The 24,785-nt window shown below is 37.6% G+C and overlaps 1 protein-coding gene across 7 annotated transcripts in view; it reads right to left on the bottom strand.

Moving 5' to 3' along the window:
* The window catches only part of SLX4IP (SLX4 interacting protein), an 80,231-nt gene that overhangs the window by 41,761 nt on the left and 13,685 nt on the right, over positions 1–24,785 (bottom strand). For 4 of the 7 annotated variants that reach the window (XR_008210242.1, XM_052698107.1, XM_052701761.1 and 1 more), the window contains one exon: positions 2,005–2,094. The exons of 2 other annotated variants lie outside the window; for them this stretch is intronic. Coding sequence is in view for 2 of the 5 variants with exons in the window: in XM_052698107.1 (XP_052554067.1) it covers positions 2,005–2,094 (90 nt within the window). In the remaining 3 variants the exon portion in view is untranslated. Of the gene's footprint in view, positions 1–2,004; positions 2,095–18,438; positions 18,540–24,785 lie in introns of those variants that run through there. One more of the 7 variants, XM_052702553.1, reaches the window with a different exon arrangement.

Genomic DNA, 24,785 nt, shown 5'->3' with positions numbered 1-24,785 from the left:
TAAGAACAGAACTGATAACTCAGACCTTTCCGTGTGCAAAGTGGAGCTTTTACAGCAAGGACATGAGAAATCAGTCTAAAAAAGAAATAGTTCTTTTGTCAAGTACAAGGCTAAACTTTGATTTGTTATTCTAGGGGGAAAGAAAGAGGACACAAAGGGCCGGAAAACTAGAAAGGGTAGGACAGAAAGAGAAAAGTTCCTGAAAAGCATCAAATTAGTGATTTGCACGTCAGTCCAAAATGACCCTTATACACCACACAGCAGCACGCAGAGACTGTGCTCAGTAAAGTGCCCCGCCAGACAACGTGCACGGCCTTTTCTAACACCATCCCCACACTAACGGGCTTGTATGCAGCTCCCAGCCTGCCTCACACAGCCTGCACTCTTCTCTCCACCCTGAATCGCACGGCCAGCAGAGCACGCCATTCCCTCCCTGCGGCAGTACCGCGCCTGCCCCCACGTTATCCCTCTGCAGGGCTCTGCATCCCACAGACAGCAGCCACTTCTGCCAGGGGAAGGGAGGATCAGCACAAATCATGCTTTTGTTACATGGTGCCTGAAAGGCATCTGCTTTTCCCCACAGTTTCTCAGACAGACAAACAAAGGTTGCACCACTGTTCAGGTGATGAATTCTGGAGATGTGAAAAACTTGTTGCAGTGAAAATTAAAAAAAAAAAAACAAACCATGAAAAAAACCACAGGCATAATTTGACCTTTTTTCTCCGGTACAACAAAGGCTCTGTGTAGGGCTTTCAGGAAGCAAATTGTAAAGCTATTGGAATCACACTTCTTGGTTGTTGAAAATATGCACCCTTTGTACTTCTCTCAAAACACACGGTCACAGCAACGCACTGAATGCTGCCCCGTCATGCCTCTTTATTAAATCACTCATGATCTAATTTCCTGAAATTCCCATCTTTTGTTTTGGCAATGATACAGAATACATTTTGAAAGCACTTAAAACTTATAACCAAGATAGTGCCAATTATAAATAGAAGCGGTAAGGAGTATTCATTTACTTGAGGAAAAAAGTCATCTAAAAGACTTCCCGTATTTTCTCCTTTGTCTGATTCTTAAAGCACAAATTGGGTGAACCTGATAAATATTCTGCCTTCACTCCCTCTGACCACTAATTTGGAAGGTTTTGTTTCCTTCTTTCCTTTTTCTTTAAACATGGCTGTGACCATACGGGGATGCTCTGCAGTGACAAGTTAATTATGCCATTATTAGGAAAGCTATCCGCTGAAAATTACCGTAACAGAGACTTGCGGGAAAGTCCACAGGCATCTCAAACATGTCTTGCATTCATTTTCAGCAGGGAGCTTCTCAAGTTCCCATGCAGACTGAAATAGGGGAAAACTCCGGCCAGTAACTCATCATGAGATTCTTACAGAAATCACAGAATCTGATGAAAGTTACATTTGTAATTTTACTGGTTGCTGAGGCTCTGAATTTCCAAGATTTCATCCGCTGTTAGGATGTTAAATGATACATTTCAAAATCAAGTTTAATAATCTCCCTTAATGAGATACAGTAGTTCTGTTATACATTACCTTGCATATCATGCATATACATTATATTTTCTTGCACTCGCTCTCTAAACTAAATACCATTCACACTTTCCTAAATGTGATAAAACAGTTAACAGGCTTTTCACCAACAAGCTCTACAAAAGTGATACCTGTCACAGTCCATTATTCATAACTCAGGACAGTTTACAAAAGACAAAGATACCGTCAGAGAGATGCTTTTAAAACCAAAGTCAGAAGAATCAAAACCACATGCATACACATGCAGAGCTTAAAAATTAAAAGGGAAATAGAAAGTGGCCATTAGTGACCCAAAAAGCACGTGTAGTTCACTTAGGGGCCCCACAGCAACCATTCAGTTAGGCACAACCAGCAGCGCTCTCATCGTAACACTGAAAAACACTGAACAGTTCAAGGCTATCCAACATTTCCCTGTGACCACAGGCTTTTGAAGCAGAACTGTTATTTGTTGTACCTCCTTCTCCTGATCTGAAAACCAGCTGGTGTCTTTATTGGAGCCTTCGGGCAAAATATGAACATCTACCAAAACAGCAAAGTTCCCACACTGAAAAAAAAGAAACGCAAATTAAAAAGAAATAAAAAAGGTTCAATTGTAGCTGTCGAGAGACAAAGAAGTAAAGAATCAAGTACACATACTCATGGGAGTCAGAGATGCAACAAGCAAAGTGCAGAAGTTTGTGGCGGACTACAGGGTATGGAATTGCAAATTGATATTTATCAGCGAACTTAATGAGAAATCAGAGTGCCAACACACTTCAGGTAGCTAACAGAAAGCTTTAAACTATAACAGCAAGCACCAAGCACTCTGAACTTTCTTTCATCTATACCTCTTGAAAATGGAAATTCAGGCAAATTACCCTGTGACAAATAAGCTATCCTTTCACCAAACTCCCAAAAGCAAAAATAAAAGGAACAGTAAAGTTTGAAGAATTGTGGTAATTACCTCATGCTCATTCACATCTGTCATTCAGCCAATACTTTTAATAGTTCAATGATTATAAGACTATTACTCTTACAAGACACTTGTAGGATGATGCAGGCTCCATCACAAAGGGTCACATACACATCTCCTTAGTTCCGCTGTGAGCTGTATCACCTCTACAGAGAGAATAATGCCTCATGCCATATGTAGAAGTATGGTGTGTCATAACCCTAAATCTTCCCTTTTCTGCTGAGACTCAGCACCAAATCTCATTCATATTTCCTTTAATGGAATATCTTGCAAGGTAAAACCTTCTCCTCTCTTTTTTGGCTCTTTGCATCACATCTATGTCACAATACACTCATTCTGTGAGACTAGGCAAGTGCGGTCATGGCAACTACACATCTGGAATGCCTGGTGGAATAGAAAGAAAGAACATCCTGCTATCAGACAAGCCTTAAAGGTGTACATACAGCCCAGATTGAGATCTGTTTCCTCTCAGGGTGATGCTGCAGCATACACTTTCTGTTCTAAGTTTCTCACTAGATTTGTCCTTCACTGCCAAACATCTGCATACCCCACATCAGAATTCCCAGAGCAAATGCAACTATTTCTAGGAATAATGTGGTATATATTTTTAGTCTATAGTTGTTCATCACCTAAGTCCAAAAGCCTAAGTTTTAGGCTTGTGGTATAGCAAAAAAAAAGAGTCTTTGAGAGTCTCCTTACCTGCATGGCTAGTACAACAAGCAACCACATTTATACACTGATTTTACTAATCATGATAGCACATTTGGTGAATTAGATACTTGTGGGATTGCCTAATTACCCAGGAACAGAACTATTTAAATAATGATTTAGCTATATTTAAAATATAATGCATGAGCAATATCATATTGAAAGCAGAATGCAAGACTTCAGCAAATGAGGCAGGCAGCGTGAAATTAGTTCTACGTTACTTACAGGCATCATTCACTGAAAGAACAGAACGCTTTGATCTGTTTATCAAATGGATTCTCTTCTCCAGAGAACCAAGAACTGCCATATGGCTGCAATAGCAAACCTCTTCAAGCTTCACAATGACAGCAACATCCCTGTCAGAAATATCTGGTGAATCATTAGTCAGCTCTAAAAAACTTTTGAGTTGACTACTGATCATCAAGGCTATAGCAGACACCGCATATTATAGGTACAGAGGGGTTGTAAGTTATTCATAGTATGTTACTTACAACAACAAAAAAGAGCTTGATATGTCAAGAAAATTCCAATTATCTAGAGCTGGGGACTAACTTGCACTATTTGGTACTCGCTGCAGAACCTTTGTTTATGTAAATAGATACAGATATACATAGATACAGAGACATCTGCACACATGCAAAGCATAGACATGTTTTTAATGAGATAGCATTTGTAATTATTTTCTTTCAAATAACAATATTTGTCTCATTTATCAATCCTAAGACAACTCGAAAACATAAAATAACCATATTTGAAACAAGATGCTGAAACAGTCCCAAGTTATTTTAAAACACCACTAATAGACTAAACATTTGTAATACTTCAAAGAAAAACAAATATATATGAATAGTGTGTAAATCCTTGTAATAGATGAGCTTTCCTAATAGAAGATTCCTGGCCCTTGGCATTTTGGAGCACTCTGCTTGTGGACATCTTATCCGGAACCATTTCAACACCAAAATCCCCACAGCCTCACCACTCAACTACAGACACGCTTCAGAACAGGACACAAGGAAGCAGAACTGCCCAGGACAAATAGGATTAAAGGAAAATAGCACAGATCTTTTGGTGGTACTGTAAACTCCTATTTTTCCCAAGCTCTGAATGTGACACAAACAGCAGCTCCTGAGCATGATTCCAGGGCACACTGTGCTTAATCCCTACACCTATATTTATACTTCATATTCCTTCACGTGGTACAGATTTACATAGAGTATTTGCACCAAACAGCTAAATACAACTTTGCCCCAGCAGCAAAGGAGGAGTTCCCTTTAAAGTCTGAACTCCAATATAAATAATCGTAGGAAATGGAGGTAAGAGGAAGATATGCAGTGTTTATGTTAATAGATAGGATGCTCTTAAAAAGGTTTCTAAGTTATTTTTCTTTATGCTCCAAAGACATGTAATTCCATTAAAATACTAGTTTATATTTTGGAGAAAATGCAGTGCCTTCAGTCATTAGGGCTGCAAGAAGCAACTTGTCACTGAGAGGCAAATAAAACAACTGTTTTGTTTTCTTTTTCAGCCTATCTCAAGATTTGTACGGAAAATAAATTTGAGATGCAATTGTCAAAACTTGGACCTGACACCCTAATTTGATGGGAAACAGGTCAATAATCACAACAAAATTTTACTTTCTATTATTATACAATTTTAAAAAGTAATGTACAATTAAACACAAAATCAGATGTGCCAGTTTGTTATCTTCCATAATTCTAAAACTCAAAAATCTCATTTTCTCAGGTTACTGTACTCACCATAGCACTATAACAACATTCAAGCTTTGTTAAGCGTAAGGTTGTAAATTCTCTCAGAATTTTGTCAGTATATTGTTATACAGTAATGCATCCGATTCAGACCATATTTTCTGTAATCAAACTGTTTATAAAAACACATCAAACACTTCATAGGTTCTGCAAATTGAAAAGATAAACCAGCACATAAACTGAATGAATACCAGTGCAAAGTGGAAACTCAATCAAGGAAAATAACCTTCTCATAACCTGCTATAACCTCGGCCCAGGATAATCCAATATTAGATAGATCACTAGTAGATAAACCTGAAAAAATACTGCCACGCTCATCTTCTCAATAAGGCAGCCCCTATATGGTACTCTCCCTTGTTGAAATGGCATTGCTTCAAACAGCCTTAAAACAGTCCTTGCAAACAAAATTATTCGGAAGGCTGGGAATAAGCACGGTGATTTTGTATTCAGCTACATCATTCCAAATGTGCTGCATCTCTGACCAAGGCAGAAATGGATGGCTAGCCTCCCAAGAGGCATATTAGAATTTCTCTATTCTGTGATTATTGTGCAGATGGGAGCTGTACAGCCAGCATTAATTGATGCCCAGTTCAAAACGAAGTGTGTGATATTTTGGCTATTTTGTAGTCCCAAAATCTTAGGGATTTGCTGTGCTGTTTTTAGTGTACATTAATCAGTAATACCTTTCCTGATAAACTTTGCTTTGTTTATAATTAAATTTTAATTACAGGACTTTGAAGCATATATCTCAGTTCCACTGGGGGAGAAGAATGCCCTATACTACAAAACCTCCAGTTTTCCAGGCTAAGCACAGAGGAACTCTAATGTTTCCAGTCCTTTTAAATTCCCTTTCGCCTTTCCAGAAAGCTGTGGTATTGAGTTACAGTGATAATTGTATTTCATATTCAGATTATGTCTATCATTTGTTTTTGGGGGTTTGTTTGTTTGCCTGTTAAATTTAAGACTACATCCTGATGGGCACTCAGAGCTACCACAATGCTGGAAAGGGCTACTAAAGACATTGCTAGAAGGTGCCATCAGCCTCCAGGTGGCAAAAGCACAGCTAAGAGAAATTGTGAAAATAAATCATAGGTTTGAAGGAAATGTCCTCTAACAACCAGAAAAATACTTATAATACATTTCATTCTTTCCACAGTTTTTCTAAAATCAATAGATGTTCCAAGTTCAATTTTATCAGTTCAAAAGTCTACAGCAGTAAGCATAAAAATATTTTGTATTGGTCCATACATCATGCCAACTTCATTATGACAGTATATGAATGCTATCCTTCAGTTTTTCCAGGCTTTTTAGAAGCAAGTTTATTTTACTGCTTCATCTTTCTGACTCCAAAGAAAACAGGCTTTCCTTTTGTTTACACATTGCAACCAATTATTTTCAGTATTTTGATTCTTTTTCTCTTCTAGAGCAATAGGAAAATAAAATCATTTAGTAAGAATACAGCATAGGAGCATTTATGTATGTTATTGTACACAAAAAATATACATTCATTTATAAATGCATCTTAGTGTTACTATGCTTCAAGGTAACACAGTTTCCCAAACAGAAGGACAAACTTTTCTGGTAGCCAAATGCCTTAACCTGCATTAACTCAGCCTGCATGGCTCAGGACAGCTGCAGGTGCCACCACTGCTGCAGATGGCTGTATGAGAGCAAAGGAGATTCGGTATCATCTGATATGATAATTATTTTAATCTTTGTAGAAATAAAATTACATTTTGATATGCCTATGGCTTTTGCAAATATTTTTCAAGTACCTCTAGAATTTGAGACTTGGGGTGTTTCCCTCCTAGAAAAAAAAAACAGGAGCAAGGGGGTTACTTACTTTTTATTTTTATTTTTTAAATGATTGGGTTGTTGAGTTTTTTTGCTATACAGCCAACTTTCACAGAAACAGCTCTCTCTAATTACTGCTAAAAGCAACATGGTCTTCCAACTTCAAATTCCGGGGGTTTAGGAAACAACAGGTTACCATGGCCTGGCTTTACAATCATGAGATCAAGTACAGGGTCACCTGCCAAGAGGAACTGATGAGTATAAAAGGATCAACCATCAGCTGATTCAGAAAGAGTACAGAACACATCAGGGAGAAGGCTCTCAAGAAGCAGGAATTCAAGGAGTGCACAATCCAAGTTTGTTCTTCAGAATGGTCAAGATTTAAGAACTAAAACCGAGGGAAAAAAATCATCTTCTTTTGACCTTTTCTCATCTCTAAACGATGACTGGCTGGTTCTGGAAAACGAGCAAAGCTTGTAGGTTTTTGTTTGCTCTGACATACTGTATGTCTCTGAAGAATGAGTCGTAACCCAAAACATCCTCAAAGCTGAGCCATTCACTATTTCATTGGTGGATCCACAGCTGCTTGTACTGCTTGCAAAATGGGACTACAGATCTTGAGCCATAAAAAAAGATTGAAGATCTGCATAACTGGAAAAGTAAATAGAAATTTGCGCCCAGAGCCTTCAGCTCTGCTAGGCTGTGGAAAACTTTACAGAGTTTAGGCCATATACTGCATTATAATGAGCATCCAGCAAACAGCCAGACTGCCCTCTGAAAATCTCAAACAGAACTCTACTTTATTTATAGAGTTTTCAGAAGTTTTGACAAATGGCTGATGGTGTTGACAGTGGATTACAGGGAAGAGCTAACACCTCTGCTTCCCAAATCTACAGGATCACTCTGCAACGGTAAAAAGGGAGCATACAATTAACACCACCAACCTAGTGAATGAGTGTTTCAGTGGAACGAAAAAACAACTTAAAAACTCAGCCAGTAAGCTACAGGAATATGAACCCACATTCAGGGGTTCATATACCCACCAGTGGTTTGACAGCTAAACTAGATGATCTTAGATATCTTTTCCAATTTTCATTCTGTGATTCTATACCAGCAGAGAGGTGCAAGCAGCGAACAAGCCTTTAGGACAAACTTTTGGGAAAAGGAGTCTGAGCACACAAGAACACCACATCAAAGCAGGTTGTTAAACTCCCAGAAGATGTGGATAGACAGAATAATAAATATAAAGAATGATGGAAAAAAATTGAAAACAAGTGTCAATGGCTTACAGGCTGGTTTGACCCAGTTCTGTGACTAATGGGGAGGAGGGAACCACAGACCCTGGGAAAGGGGAAAATGGTAGGGAGATGGGCCTAAAAACAAAACAGTGACAATGATATGTGGAGGAAAGTTAATTTACTAAATGAGATCTCAGAATGCAAGACAACACTATATAATACAATTGAATTGGAATTGAAGCTATTCAATCAAACAAAATGAGAGAGAGTGCATTCAAAAACCAAAAGCCTTACTGTAATTCTGAAGGTGAGACTGCTAGGGAGCACACGCTGCAGAGACAAGCAGAAAGGAAAAAAAGGGACATCTTGTGACTGGCCAACAGTTGTATCTTTCTGTCTGAATGGAAATGAAAAGCCCTCTGGGGTACGCAGTTCTTCTCTTCTGAGAAGCAAGTACACAGAAAATCAGCAATTCAGGGAACTGGAGCATTAACTAACTTCTAGAGCTCTACATGATGTTGTGATGTGAAATACTGATATCAAGAATCATAAAACCATGACAACCAAAAGACATGCTGATGATTCAACCCCCAGGAAAATGTAAAGAAATCTAAATAGTTTCAAATCTGATGGAGCTGTGTATTATAACAGAGACTCTCAAATTAAGCACTAACACACTGTTGTTAAAGTGCATAATTATAAGAGATCCACCCAAATCAGTAGATTAAATCAATCAAGACAACACCTTTAAGAACACCCTAAATATCTGCTGCTGTAAAGCATGTACTCTAAAGAATGTATCTGCCACTCTAAAGCTTTAGTAATGCAAGAATATTACATTGCAAACAGAGCCCTTCAGTTCATCACCCACAGCCAGGCTAAGTAGTCATTACTTAATCTAAACATCTGAACTGCTCTATCAGGTGCAACATTGAAAAAGAGGCCTAAATTGCATGAGAGAATTAAGTTTAATTTATGTTGTCACTCTGTGCTGGTCTGTTCCCAGTTCTGTAGGAGGTTTGCAGACTCCATATTGAATGGAGGCATGTAGCTGGAGCCCAAACAATTGCAAAACGCAAGTTTTTCCTCCAGGCAAACTCTCCAAGTAGCAGTGCAAACTCAACGTTGTTTTGATAGGACATAGACCATTCCGTGCCTGTGTCAGAACTGATCTGAAATAGATAAAGACTCCAACAACGAATAGCAGAAATGAAGCACAGAATTTGTTCAAGATAATGGAAAAATAATTTGAGATTCCAACTCAAAAAGTTGGAAAGTGCTGCTTTCACTCCTGGGTTGTAAACTGTTATAAATACTACAGTATGTTTAAAATTTTAAGGAGCAGGCCAGCAAGAAATATCAATCTCCACAGCAGCCTGCATTTATGGCAGTTGAGTTTACTGGGAGGGAATACAAGAGAATTTATCTACATTGAATTATTTTCTCATCAACAGTAAGGACGTTGCTTAGGTTTGGACATGCCAGCAGGGTGACACAGGATGACATGTTACTGTGTATCACTTTTCTTCGGCCAATGGGTGTAGATAGAGATGAGAGCTATTTTACCTAACTCTCTCCCTCAGGTATCCACAATGGAAGATGGGTGTGACAAGAATGACCTTGTCTACAGTACAGTACTGGAATTCAGGACAACTGTTGTGGTTCTGCAAAGTCAGCGTTGCAATTTAGTTTCTTATTTGTGAAAAGATAAAGAAACCAGCAAGCATCCTATAGAAACAGTTCTGCACATTCATTAGAAAATGAATATTTTCTAATGTACAATCAGATACCACAGTAATGTTAAGCACTGATAACTGACAACAGTGACCAATTCCCTCTGATTTCACAGCACTGTAGATGAACAAAGTACCTAGTTGACTATCAGCTTCTACCATATTACACCACAGTAACTGCATTCAATTTCAAATTTACTATTTCTAACCATCATAGGTCTAGTGATTGTTTAAAATAACTGAAATGATCAGTCTCATAATATATTAAAAGGTTTTTTTCATTAAAATCCTACTAAGAAACAGCAGGTCCAACAAATGAGATCATGAATAGCAGAGCCTATATAATTTTCTAAGTATTACAAGCCAGCAATTTCAACAAAAACAAAAAAACCCTAAGCACCCATTTCAGACCTTAACCTTGTAAATAATTTTCCCAGCTTTTCCATAAATACACCCTCCATGCTACATGTTAATTAACAAACCTGATTGTGACTTAATTATATAAGAAAATATTTTCAACTACATGGTGGCAAGTTGATGATGTATTTGTTAAGTAAATGAAAAAAAAAACCACCACACAGAACAGCTAAGGAGCTTAGTGACGTGCCACGCTATTTCTTGTTTCTGCATATTCTAGTCATGACAAGAAAATCAAGTGCAATAAAAATTAAAACAAAAAGGCACCGCCCTGAATACTTCTGATGTAAATGGTGTGAGAAGAAATAAATCCAGCCATTGAATACCATGCAAGACACTATTTACAAAATTACTGTAAAATGAAGAATAGATTAAAAAAAAAATCCAGTATTTGTTTGGTAAGGTAACTGCACAGTATTAAGATAAAGAGAGAAGCAATTCCCAAGCACATGATGCATCCAGTAAGATATTTCTTGAGTTCTTCGTACCACAGCTGCAGGGTTGGGCCGACTTCCCTTGCACAAAAACAGAATAGGGAAGCGAGGGCAGGTCCCAAGCAGGAAATCATTCCACGTTCCCTAATTTTGCAACTATTTCACTAAGCTTCTGATTCCTCTTTATATCAAGAGACAAGGTCTCACCTGCACTAAAATTGACTTCCTTTCCTCCCTCTCATGAAGATGTTACCTACCGCAGCACGCAGCTACTTAAGGGGGAAGCAGGAGGCAACAGAAAACCAAACATCTGCAGCCCATGTTTCAATATAAAATATTTGCAGATGTTAACTCCTGATGCCAAAATAACAGATTAAAGATACATTGATTACACATGCTTAGGCTTTAAGACAAATACATAAAGCCAAAGTATTTTTTATTTGCAAAACAGACTGGCAAGCCAAATGAAAAGGATTTCTTAGTATTGTTAAATCTGCTTAAGTGGTTTCGATGATACATTTTCCAAGTGTGTAAAAGAAGATTTTTTTTAACTTTGCATTTTTAACTAATTTGTCCTTAAATCTCAATTTAAGCCAGGAAAGTATCAGAACTGCATAAAGGCTTTTTCAGAAGTAACATGAGAAGTGAGAAGGGCATATAATAAAAAATAGCTCTTTTGGAGAAAATCCTTAAATTAAGTGGTTATGTAATATTAATAATTACGTTTTGTCAACATAAAAGAGAAAGAAGCTCAACGACATCATCAGTGTTTTATCTATAAATGTACAACAGATTAAACAAGGAATGCTTCAAATCTTACTCCTGAAAAAGCAGAATCAAATGGATAGAGAACACAAGGAATCTCAACATATGAAAAGATCAGAAAAAATCACAAGGAATTACCGGCTACAAAGCAATGCAGGGTGAAAAAAAAACGTATTTTTTAGAGTGCACTGGAAAAAAAAGGGCTTTTATTTGCCATTGAACAGACTGTATACTATATATAGATTTTGTGCATAAGTAAAACAGAAATGGAGTAAAAAAAGGAGAAGATCACGGTAGAACACCGAATAGCTCATAACAAGTGGGAACGAGCAGTGAGGTGTCCCACTGCTACCAGACAGATGTGCTGCCAGGGGAAGGCTGCTCAGGCTGCAGGTGGGCAGCCATTACCCCATCTGTGTGTCCTTGTCCCTGCTGCCTGCACCTCATCTCTTCCTGAGGTCTCAGGGTCAGTTTGGGTTGAATATCAGGAAAAATTTCTCAGAAAGAGTGGTGAGGCATTGGCATAAGCTGCCCAGGGAGGTGGTGGAAAAGTGAGATAAGTGGCCTTCCAGTACCTGAAGGGGGCCTACAGGAACGCTGAGGAAGGACTTTTTATAAGGGCATATAGTGACAGGACAAGGGGAAATGGTTTTAAACTGGAAGAGAGTAGACTTAGACTAGATATTAGGAAGAAATTCTTTACTGTGAAGGTGGTGAGACACTGGCACAGGTTGCCCAGCAACTTTATGGATACTGATCCCCTGGATATGCTCAAGGCCAGGCTGGATGGGGCTGTGAGCAGCCTGGTCTACTGGGAGGTGTCCGTGCCTATAGCAGGAGGGGTTGGAACTGGATGGTCTTAATGGTCCCTTCCACCCCCAACCGTTCTATGATTCTATGAGTTACTGTCCCTGCAGATGTTCAAGAACCATGGAGAGGTGACACTGAGGGACATGGTGAGTGAGCATGGCAGGGGATGGGGTCAACAGCTCGACATGGTGATCTTAGGGGTCTTTTCCAACCTTGATGATTCCATGCTGCTGCCAGGATGGAGCAGGCGTAACTGATCCCTAACCACCTCATTTTAAAAGGCATATTAAAACTACTAAACTAAATCGGAACCTTTTGACAGAAATAAATAGGGGTGTCTATTCACATCTCAATCCTAGCATACAGAAGAAAGCAGCAACCTCTGAGAAGAGAGCAGGGCAATGAAAAGCAGGTGGCAGATGACATAACTTAAATCAGATTGCAGCTGAGGAAATCCACCTGTGCCCTCCCACTAGGCCTTCAGAAGGCACTCAGTAACACATCACTGATCAGTAATGAAGGCAGGGGCACAGAGCATTAAATAAAGATAAAATAATCGGTATTTATGTACATTCAGCAAGTGCATCAACTCTTCATAACAATAAAAATAAAAGACTAAAAACAGTGACAGTCATTACTGCAAATATTCATCTATCTACAACTCAGTTGTTCAGACTGAGGTTGGGGTGTGCCTACCATTTATATGTAAAAGGCTTGTAAAAATTATTCAATCTACTTGAGACTCTTCACTGAGGGAAATGATTATCTAAGCTCATTCTGAATGACTTTTACAGGAAAAAAAATGCTGGGTTACCATAGAAATAAAGAAGCTCAGAACTTGACACAATTATAGATTAATCTGGGACTGGTTTTGTTTGTTTCTGTAACTCTTTGTCACACTAAGCACATTGATAGGTACTTTATTCACATGTAGTCAATTAAGTAATGGAAACCCAAGAGAAAATGCTGATTTCAGTATAATGTGCCAACAGTCTGGGTGACGCACTGCTCATTTTCACCTACTATGAAGCACCACAGGAACAACACGCTCCCTGGATTTCAGAGTAGCCTATTTTTACAGCAGAGAGGAGAAAAAACAAAGGTAGGAGGATTCATTCATTTTCAGAATTTCTGTTACACTGAGCTCAAAAAAGATGTTGCGTCAAGGAAGGAAGAGGACTTAGCTCTAGTAATGTTAAAAATAGTGCCAGTACCTACAATATCTGGTATTTGGGAATACATTTAAGAAAAAAGTTTTTGCTTTTTTTTTTTTTTTTTTCTTTCTCCCCTTCAAAACCCATGGATTATGTTACCAATTGGGAATATTTGGGAAATATTCCCACAATTATGTTTATAAATGGTGAGTACCAGTGTTAATTACCAGCTATCCTAACACATGTGGAAAACATTAAAACCACTTAAAATTAATTAACAGTGTTGATTTTTTTTTTTTTTTTTTTTTTTTATTTTTGGTAACAAAATGTACATTTTTAAAATGTAAAAAGTGATATTGAGTCAATCCAAAAGTTCACAGTGAACTGTATCTCGTGGCTGACAGGGGTTAGTTTAGGCTTAGGCACATTTAACAGAGAGAACAAATAATGAAACCTCTCTTCAATAGCATTCTTGGATGTCCAGCACCTTAGATGTGAGGCTTCAGGGTTTTCCAACCCATAGGCTGTATCTGCACTTAGTAGTTGTCAGTGATAGTTTACTAACACAATTTGTCAGACCAATGTGTAAAACTGCAAGCAGGCCAACAAGCCAATCTCACATGCAGAAAGAACCGCATCTTCTACTTCATTTCAAAATGATCCTGTTGGTTTAGCTTAACACCCTCAAAGTAACAGTCCCTTCTTATTTAACTCTTCCCACCATCCATGATTTAATAAGCCAATATTACTCCCCACCCACCCACCTCCAATTGTTTCTTTTCCAGGCTGATTAGGATTAAATCATTCCTTACACTGATGATGTTCCACACCTTTCAGTAATTTTCGCAGCTCCACTAAGAATTATATACATACACACTTGATAAAAAATAAATGTGCCTTTAATTTGTACCACAGCCTGATGATGGTATTACTTATGTTTTCTTCACTCGGTTCCTCAGATTTCCCAGAAATATTTTTGCTTTACAAAATGCCACAATGAATTAAGCTGATGCTTTCAGAGAACACTGTAAACTTTAACAACACTTTCCCATGTGGTGATAGGTTGTTCAGCAGCCACACACACACGCTTGGAGTTCCTCTCCCTCACTCAAACGCACATCGCATTCATCTGTTGTTTATAGTACAGCCACTAAACACTGAGAGATTTTGTGCAACAGTTCATTGTAATCCTTTGCTATTCAGCTCCCTTCTCATTTACAAACTGTGACTGGCCCAGAGTTCCCCGTTTCACTCTCTCTCTTCCTTTATCCTTTAGCCAGGTAATCCAGGTAAGACTTGTTTCTTTTTTTTTAAGCTTACTTAAAGCACTTTACCAGTCACTTTTATGGAATCTAAATGGGTTACAACAACCAGATTTCTCTGGTCTTTACACACACTGGTCCCTGCAAAGAAGCTTCTTTACAATGGGGTTCTGACTATTCCCAAAGCACGACACAAATGCATACATCTCTAAATTCTACCTTAACGAGTTTGCACTAATCTGCCGATACACGTTAGACACCGACCTGACACAGTTACCAGTTCTGTAACAGGAGGCACTATCGAATACACCAAGCTGTGGCAGTTTGCAAAGAATAAGCTCTGCTGAGGTTTATTACTCACCTTTATGCTAACATTGGGCTTTTTGAGTACTTACTCCAGTGCAAAGTACAAAATAACGAACATAACCAACTATAGCAAGACCCACTCTTGTGGTGTTTTCTATGGTTTTTGTTTTTTTTACAGTTGAGAACATAACAGAATTGGAAGACAAGTTTTCAGTGTTTGCCTGCTTCAAAAATTACAGCTTTTTAACATCTTAGCAAGCAGCAAAGTGCTAACATTACCTATCTGAATTAAACCTAGTCCAACTGCAATGTTAATCTGTATGCAGCAACTTGTTCAAACTAAAAAATAACTCGGAATTACTGACGTCCTCAGTGCAGCTCACTGCCCATAACCCACCCCTATCTGTTTGGCTTCGTAAGAGAGAAACACGATTCATAAGCAGCAAGCATTGCTAACCACTGCATTGCAATTTAACATCCACAATCAATAAGAACCAGACAACTGCCACTGCCAGCTGCTTCAATATGCAACAAGGGGTAAATTGTTTTCTTCACTTACAATTTTGCCTCTCCATAAAATGTTTTCAACGTTTAAAAAAATCCTAAAAAGTTGAGAGCAATGTAGCATTTTGCATTAATAAGAACAGTGCATTTTTCTTTAAACAAGTCAACGATCACTTGCCAGAACTGTAAAAAGCAGATCTTTGTTACATTATGTCCCACCAAAAACAACTGTTCCTTAACTTTCTAGTCCTTTTAATTTATTACCACAGCAAGGACGTATAACTCAAATTTTTAATCACCAACAGGACAACAGTAAAATAATAATGTTAGTGCATCACTGTAAGAGAAGACTTTTTCCTCTGCTTGCTGAACTAGAGCTCTGGTCTATGTCACTCTCAGTTCCCAAGCTTCTTTCCACCTCTCCTTATCTCTGTCTTCATTTTCCCACTGTCAAAGCCTGTTTTTTCCAGGAAGGAAAGTTATGGTAAAGATGAGGAATATTGTTCAGCACCTCTTTGCCCTTTGGCACTGTTATCAAGCACTGGGATTTTATCTACCACATTAGCAGAGATCTTACAAAAAACACATTCCTTTTTGTATAATGTACATGGTGGTCATTCAAACAATAACCAGTAACAGATGTCTGAAGTGAGGAGAATGGACTATTTAAGTTAAACTTTAAAAATTCTGATGATACTTTCCCAGATTTGAAACCATGACACTTAATTTATAACTATCAGTATGGCCATATACTTTTCTTTGTCTGTTTATTTCTAGTTCCAGCCTCAGTAAGTATACTTTGTCCATCAAGTTTTAAGTTTCACTCTGACCTTACAGATAATCTTACCATCAACTTACATTCATTTAGCAGTGTAAAGATAGTGGTAAAAAATGAAAGTCCCTCTGCAAAGAACCCAACACCCAAATAAGGAATCCTGACACAGACTATGAACTTGAATGCTTACTTAGTATTAGTGGTCACATTTAGCAGTCTTCAGTGACCACATGGGAAAGCTTTTATTTCCAAGGAAGCACAGAAAGAATAAAAGAAAAGTATAAAAGAGTATAAAAGAAATGTAACCTGTAGATTTTTTTTTTCCCTTTGAAGCTTTAGCATTGGAAGATTTATTTATTTTCTTAAATTATTATTATTATTCTTAAATATCTGCTTTCCAGGAATTTTTAACAAACACACTCACTGTGCACAGGAAATAAAGGATATTTAAAGCAGCTCTCCTCTACAGTTCCATATTTCAAGAAAGTATTGAAGGTATCAGAACAAAATATGCCAAGAATCTATTTTCATAAACTGCATCTGCCAACAGCGCTTTTACTCACACAAGGAGTAGTTCTACACATCAGTGTGGCACAACAGTCTTTACACTGGTATGTTGTGTTTGATTACATTATTTTCACGATCCCTTTTACCAGATTTTCATATGTATTTATGGCCACAATTACTTAAACAAACATTTGTATTAGTTTTTAATGACTGTTATGAAAAATCCACCTCAGCTACCATGCCGTCAATAGTGCTGGCAATGGAAATGAATGGACTCTAAAAGACAACATCAAAATCTGCTACTGGAACATGAATGCACAGATGTAGGGAAGGTTCACAGACGCACTTCACAGCTATTTGTTGTCCTTCAGAAAAATATTCATGCCTTTCGATCTTTAAACTTGCCATTATGTTACAAACAACAACCCCAGATCCTCTAAAAGTTTTGTGTTCTTAAGTTTTTGTTAAATATTCAAAGAAGATCAACAAAAAATTCAGAAAGCATGCAATACCAGCATTCTAAGGCTTTTCAATCTGCTTCAACAGTATAAATTCCCTTGTGTTTTGCTCAGGACATTCAGCCATGAAATTTCAAGATCATCTAGGGGCAGTAAGTTTCTCCTCTGGAAGAAAAGCAGTGCAACAGTAGCTTCCTGTGTAAAGGTTTTGCCCTCTGTGGAATAGATAAACAGATCTATGAAGCATTCTTCCAACAGACAGATCATGTTACAGGCCAGAAAGTTTCTTTTCTTCCCTACAATATTCACCTGTACCCATGTTATTGGAAACCCACAAAGTTGAAAAAGACAGGCTGACAAGATGGAAACATTTCTATTTCAATGCAATGCCTGCCAGTAATCAGAAGACTGATGCACTAATAGAATACAGTTTGAATGTTAACAGAACTGCAGCTATTACACAATGTGTATTAAGTGTGAAAATCACAGGAGCAAAAACAAGAGGATGAACCCTCACTGGTCCAGATTTCACCTACTAAAGACAATGGCTTTGGTAATGCTACACCAGCTAAGGATCTCCAGCAGCATCTGCTAAGTTACACTGTTACGGCACAGCTTTTAGCTGTACATGTCTGCAGCTATTTAAAGGGCCAACAAAGGAAAGAGTACACTTTTGCAAAGTTTAACAAACAAAAAAGAGGTTTTTCTTGGATTTCAACATGAGAGAGGGGGAAAAACAAACAACAACACTTTGAGAGAGTATTATCCCCTGGAAAGCATGAGCTCATTTCTCTCAAGCTAAAAAGGAGACAGTGTATTAGGGTCACAACTAGCTCTGTTAAATCAAGAAGACGATGACTGGTTGTGACAGATTACAGTTCCTGGATGTCAGGAACACTGAGTACAACAAAGTCAGGAACATGTGAACATACAGTCCATTTGATCTCTGTCACATTAGCAGGAGAAAGAAAAGAGCACTGCCTCAAAGTATCTGAGAATATAGCCACCTAAGTACAGCGCTATATTCCTTCTTGCCTGAATTCAGTAACAAAGACCTACTCAGAGCTTTAAGAAAAAAGACACAGCAAGACAAATATTTGTATATAGTTAACACAGCAGAAACGGGTGTTATTGATCAACCGATAGGACTATGTAGCTAAGATATACAGTTAAATGAGAAGGACATATACCCTTGTCAGACACAAAGAATGGATTTATGCCATCTACTGCAAAGTAATTAACATCAAAGAAAAAGTTAGAAGCCAGGGTGTGGAAATATTTCCAATCATTAATATTAATGCTTACCACACAATAGAAGTGCTAGATGCTCCAAATCTCGCAGGCTTTAAAGGTTTTCAGATCGCCCTTAACATTCCTTCATGAGGCTGAAGATTATCTCAAATTATTTGTTTAAAACTTTGATCTCTTTTTAATAGAAGATAAAGGAAAAAAATACTTCAGATAGATCTGTATAACCTTATATAGTGAAATATTTTATCTCTGAGTGCCTCAGAGATAATGGTATTAATTAATGATTAATGGCAGCCTTCTCAGAAGTAGTGGCAAATTTTACTTGGTGATTACACAGCCTACATGTAAGCAAACAGCCCCCTCCCTCCCCTTACTGAAGTTCTGCAGACATGGGTAGTAATGTCACTTTTTTAAAACAATCTACAGAACGGTGATGTATTAAAAATGCAGAAAAGACAAGGACAGAGTTTAATATTTCATATGAATCCAAAGTAATGGCATTAAGACAAGAAAGTGGCTTTCTATTTATCAAATGAGGGGAAAAAAATAAAAGGACTGATCAAATTCTCCTTGCATTTCTCTTTGTAGACTGCCTAGGTAGATTAATGATGAAGGAGGATTCATTGCAAGTGCCAGTCTATGGCTATACTAAAAATACAACCTGATTCTTAAAGTGACTTCACTTCATGTAAACTATGTTTGTTTAACAAACTGATTACAAAATTCCTCAGATGGTTTTTTGTTGTTGTTGTTGTTTTGTTGTTTTTTGCTATGAAGGTTAAGTTCATTGTTTGTGCAAATTCTCAAAGTAGCTGGGAAAGAAACAATATTCTATGCTTGCTTCCTTTAGAACTGTTATTTTAGTATAATGTAGCGCTTAAACTTTGTTCAACAGCCATTTAATATACCAAATAATCCATGTTATTAACTACAAACCCTCAAAGACACTCCAAAACTAATACTTATTAGTAAATTAATAATACTATGAGAATAGTCATGAAGGAAGAAATGAAGAAAAGGATCAGAACTTCAGTCTTCACAACCTTTTGTGATGAAGATGACATGGTGGTTTGACGATATTAAACATATGACCACCAGCACTCGCAGTTCATAGTGGAAATAATAATAATGAAAACGTGTTAAATACAAAAAATAAAAATAATAATAGAAAATAATAATAATTAAAAAAAACCCACTAGCTGGGGCAAAGCCACATCAGATCTAGAGATAAGTGAGGCCTGAAATTTACGTCTCCGTCTCCGTAGCTAAATTTTATACAAATTGAAGCTACAGGTTCTTACGAGATGCATTTTAACTGTGCCTACCAATGTATGTGAGAACAACATTCATGAAATGTATGGCTCTAACATATTTTTAAAGAACCTAAAGGCAGCTGAAAAACAAAACTAAAACTAGAATGATGATTCTAAAATAAAATCTTCTTTGATCTGTTATCTATTTGAAAGAGCTAAGCTCAATGCAGACAGTAATTGCTGACAAATCCCAACAGTAAACAAACCAGTTTCACATTTTACATATTATCAAGAGGCTACAGAATTAATGATTACAGCCAAAGAAATGTTGACACAGTTGCACACTGAGCCTTAACATGCTGATCATGTTAAAATAGCGCACAAGAAATATTTTTCCACTTTGTCAAAAGCCAGAGTGTTTACACGCTTAAGTGGCGACTTTACTGCCCTGTGTGTGGTCCTATAATTTCAGTATCACAACCATGAATATAAAGAGAAACAGCATGGAATAACCTATTATATTAAAATGAATGCCAGATAGCCAATATTATAAACACTGAGATTTAAACTTCTCAAAATGAGCATTAAAACATGCAAACATCCAAACGTTTACTGATTAAAAAATTACATAAAGCTTTCCCAAAAGTAAACAGAGGGATTATATTTCTCCGAACGAATCTATTTTTGTTCTCTTTACACTGTTTAGAAAGAAAGAAAAAAAAAGGGAATAAAAATTAGGAAATTTAAAATAACAAATATTGTCATCATTAAAAAAACACTGCTAGCTTTGCTTGCATCTTCTTACCATGTAAGATGTAATACTTACATCTGTAATTTAGTACAACACATCAATATATTTTGTAAAGCTTTTGCTTTAGTTGAAAACCACTGGAAAGTCTTCTGCACAATCTGGTAAGTTTGTTTTGTTTTCTTGTAATAATTATTGTTTATTAAATAAAATGGAGATCTATAACTTTCAATTTACTGAGGACAGTACTGCCAATCCATTAAAGAAGGTGCTAGCTATCTGCAACGCGGGGAGATCAATTAGTTGCTTTACCACTACAATCATGCATTTTAAAAAAAGTGAATACTGACATAGGTCAAGCATACAAAACTGTCCCATCTTTCCTTTCAATGTCCTGTAATGAAGCATAAAATGCCAACAATTTTGAAAAGCAAGTACACGGTATGAAAGAAATACAAAAATGCAGAGCTAACAGTGGTGACTATGTTGAAGAACTGTGTTTTGTAGCTGAGAATTTGCTCTACCAAATATTGTTTTTGTCTTTGCATATGTTGTAGTTTCCATGGAAATAAACTGGAGGCCTTACTTTCAGAGTCACCTGCACATTTTCTTCAATCCCTCATTACAAGGATCCTCAATATTTTCCACAGCAGTTGAGAATCTCCTCCCAAGTTAACAAAAAGCAGAGACAATAATATTTGCAGTATCTACTTGTTAACCCTATTGTCCATAGCTGAAATTCTAAAATCTCATTGGAAATGTAAATAAATAAATAAGTAAAGTAAATTAAAGTAAAAGAGTAAATTAAAGTGAAAGGTTGCATCAAGAACATGGCTGTAAGGGGTCAGAGATAGATTTCTGGTTCCTTATCCTTCTATCTGCAATTTTTTTCCTTTTCTTCCTTCTTCTAGTGCTCTATTTGTGCATATAGGAAGACAGAAAAGGAAAAATGTCCTGTTAAGACTTCCACATTGATATTTTTTACTGTGCACTGGGAAAGCAATTTTCCTCAAAACAGCCTCACGTCTAAAATGTTTGCATTGAAATTAGAGGAGAAAAAAAGCTATATATATCGCGGACGAACAGAGTAGCCATATGGGCCCAATCCGATCCGATTCCGTTCGGGACTCTCCCGCTCCGCGATGCCTCGCTCGCTCCCCGGCCGGCAATGAGCAGCACACGCACCGGGGCGCGCTGCGGGGAGGCGCTGTCCGGGGCCGGCCTGGTGCTGAAGCGCCGCCCGCCCCGCGCCACCGGCGGGGTCCCGATGCAGCGCACGTAGCGCCGCGGCGGCGTTCCTCGGCTCGAACGTCATCAAACCTTACCAGCGCCCGCAGAACGCCACTCAGCCCCAGCATTACCTGAGCTTTCCTTTATTTTCTTTCTATCTAGAAGGCAGCCTACAAATCCTCTCTCTCCTGCGCTGTCATTCTACTACCGACCGTTACTTCAATCAAGAAGCATCTATTTGTTATGCACTCAATGTTCAAAAGGAGTAAAGGAAAAAAGAAAAGCAACAAAGCCTTTAAGGCAGAAGAAAAGCTGCCATAAAACTTTACACTACACATTGCTTCAGTGTGGAATTATTTGTAAACATCCAGCTTCTGCTCTAGTCCAGAAACAGTAATGGATTGGTTGAAGACAGCTGCAAACAACAAAGAAAGGCCTGACTGAGAATTTATTTTGTATAAAATCAGATTGCAGAAGCTTTCCATAAAAGTCACAGAGGGAAGCTGCAGAATACACAAGTATTCGGTGACAGATCTGCTTTCCATTAAGCTAGCAGCTTTAACTGTTCCAATCCCATCATCTATTCAATATCAATTCTACGTTATTGCACTTTCATGCTTGTATCCTGTAGCTAATCTGTGATTTTCAGAGTTAAGCACACACCTCTGCTATTCAACGCTTTAACAATTGAAACTTTGCCCATGAGTTGCTCTCCTCACTGGACACTAACTTTTTAGAGGTTGTTCTGCAATCCTGTCACTTTCCCTTTTACTCTTTCTTTCCCTAGTTCTGCTAGACTTGTAATGGCGTCTCTAAAGTGCTACTGCAAACATGCATAGAAAAGGAGATCTACACTTCTGAGAACGAGCCCTAACAGAACAGATTTTCAGAGAGTCTTCTGACATTGTGGAGAAGCTTGGGATCTCCCACTGTGTAGCCTATAATGGATTTATTATTTAAAAAACAAACAAACAAAAACCTACAACCATTTGTTTTCCACCATACTAGTAAGCTAATACATAGAAACACATACAAATTCTATTGTATTTAAGCAGATCTGCACAAATACCCTACCATTTTAACATACAAACATTTAGCATACTAACTTTTCAAAGTGGCTCGAACTATTACTGAAAAGGGAACACACAAACACCTTTGGATCAATCTAGCTAATTTACAGAATTTTCAGAATAGAGAAACAAGCACGCCACTTGCAGATCAAGATTTACCACTAAATATGTTAGCAATCTGGAAAAGAAGAATTACTTCAAAAAAATCAATGGCAACATCCATCAGGAGCAGTGAATTTTTGATTTAGGTGTTACTATAACATAAATGCTCATGGGGCCTACCCAACATTGCCCATCCTGGAACTATCTTCTGTATCATTTTCAAGTCACTAATGACTGTAAAGGAAAAGCCTGGTGTTAAGGACACAACCAGTTCTCACACTGAACAGAAACACTAAGAAGGAGGATACAAGTAGAATTTTTTCCAGGAACATCCGTACTCTCTGAACAGTAGATGCAATTCTGTATTACTAAAGAGGGATAATTCCAGAGAGCTCCATACAGCAGAGCCCACAACTAACAAGTGTTAATGGTGATACTGAAGTTTTCCATTTCTCATTCTCCATAATAAAAAGTTAAAGATCATGTTGTCATTTTAAATGTTACTTCTCATCCCACAATCAAAGTAACACAACACAGTCCTAATCCATTCAATGTATGGACTAAGTGCACACTTTTGCAGTTCTGAACAATCCCTGGCTAGAAAAGGAGATACAGTTTTCTGTTGCTACTACGAATTGACAAATACATAGATCTAAGATACTATTTGGCTACAGAGAGAGCGTCTCTATGGTTACATTCTACACTCCTTCCATACATGTCTTCTTCACCATAAAAATCTACAGCCTGAGTAAAGAGTGGGGGGATGTTGGGGAGAGGAAGGATTCAACCTATTGCCAAATGACTCTTATGACTTACCACCTTCTCTACAACTGTGGGAATTTATTATTTAGATAAATAAAATTCCTAAAATAAAATAAATCATACAGTATTCCAGTGTGAATATATTATATTTAGAGTACTGCACCAACATCCAGTATGTTTTGTTTTGTCCTGGCTTGAAAACAGTCTGGACACCAAATCTGTAAGTTATACCAAACAAATTCCTCACTGCTTTCCCAAACTTTCTAGCGATTCTCACAGTCTAAAGACTGCCTAGAGGACAGCCCAGCAGGTAAGATACTAAGTTGTTCTACCACCCACTCCTCTAAATACATAAATGAACAAACAAACAAATTATTGCATAATTTTAATATAGTATCGAAAACAATTCAAAAACAAACAAACAAAAACCGCAAAGGACCAGAATTGGGCTCAGTGCAAGCTGTGCTGAATAACGCAGACCACCAGTACTACTTTCTGCTCATCTTGAAAAATGTTGGAATAAAAGGAAAACTGAACTTTAAATTCACTAAATGACAAAAAAAAAAAAAAACAAACACAAAAAAAAAACCAAACACCTCTCTCATCAATCCTACCACCCCTTTGAATACTTATTAATATGCTTTTTGATTGAAAAGCATGAAGAATTTATCTGCTCCCATTGACTTGCTACTGCTTAAACAGGTTGGATCTCAATCTGTAATAGCTTCCCATAACCCTTTGTAAATCAACTAGATCCACAATTTTTCCTCTACAACAGACTGACAATATACTACTCAGTACTTGCATGCAAACGTCCAGTAAGTATTCATTTATTTAATATAAGTACTGACAAATAAAACAGTTTTGTTCTGTCATTCCAAGTTCCTCTGTAAGGTTTCTCTCTACCTGAATGCCCACGTGAGCCAGTGGTGACTTAAATCACCAATCACAGCTAATCAGTCTATTCCATATTATACTACTAACACTTATTACTAGACACTTACTGGAGACAACAATATGGTTTTGTTTGTTTCTGTTTGTTTAAATGGTGGGCTTCACATTCAACATTATACTTGTCAGACTTATTCCTAGCATCTAAACTGTTTGTAAATTCTGAGACACAGATTGCAACTATATGACAATACATTACCCAGAAAAATAAGAACTGGAGCCTTACCACCAGTACTACACATGGAATATGTCTTTATAAGCTTCCTATCCATTAATAAAGATTGG

This window comes from Tympanuchus pallidicinctus, unplaced genomic scaffold, assembly GCF_026119805.1.
Source record: "Tympanuchus pallidicinctus isolate F22 unplaced genomic scaffold, pur_lepc_1.0 scaffold1, whole genome shotgun sequence".
NCBI lineage: Eukaryota > Metazoa > Chordata > Aves > Galliformes > Phasianidae > Tympanuchus > Tympanuchus pallidicinctus.
This window is presented reverse-complemented; position numbering and strand designations above follow the sequence as displayed.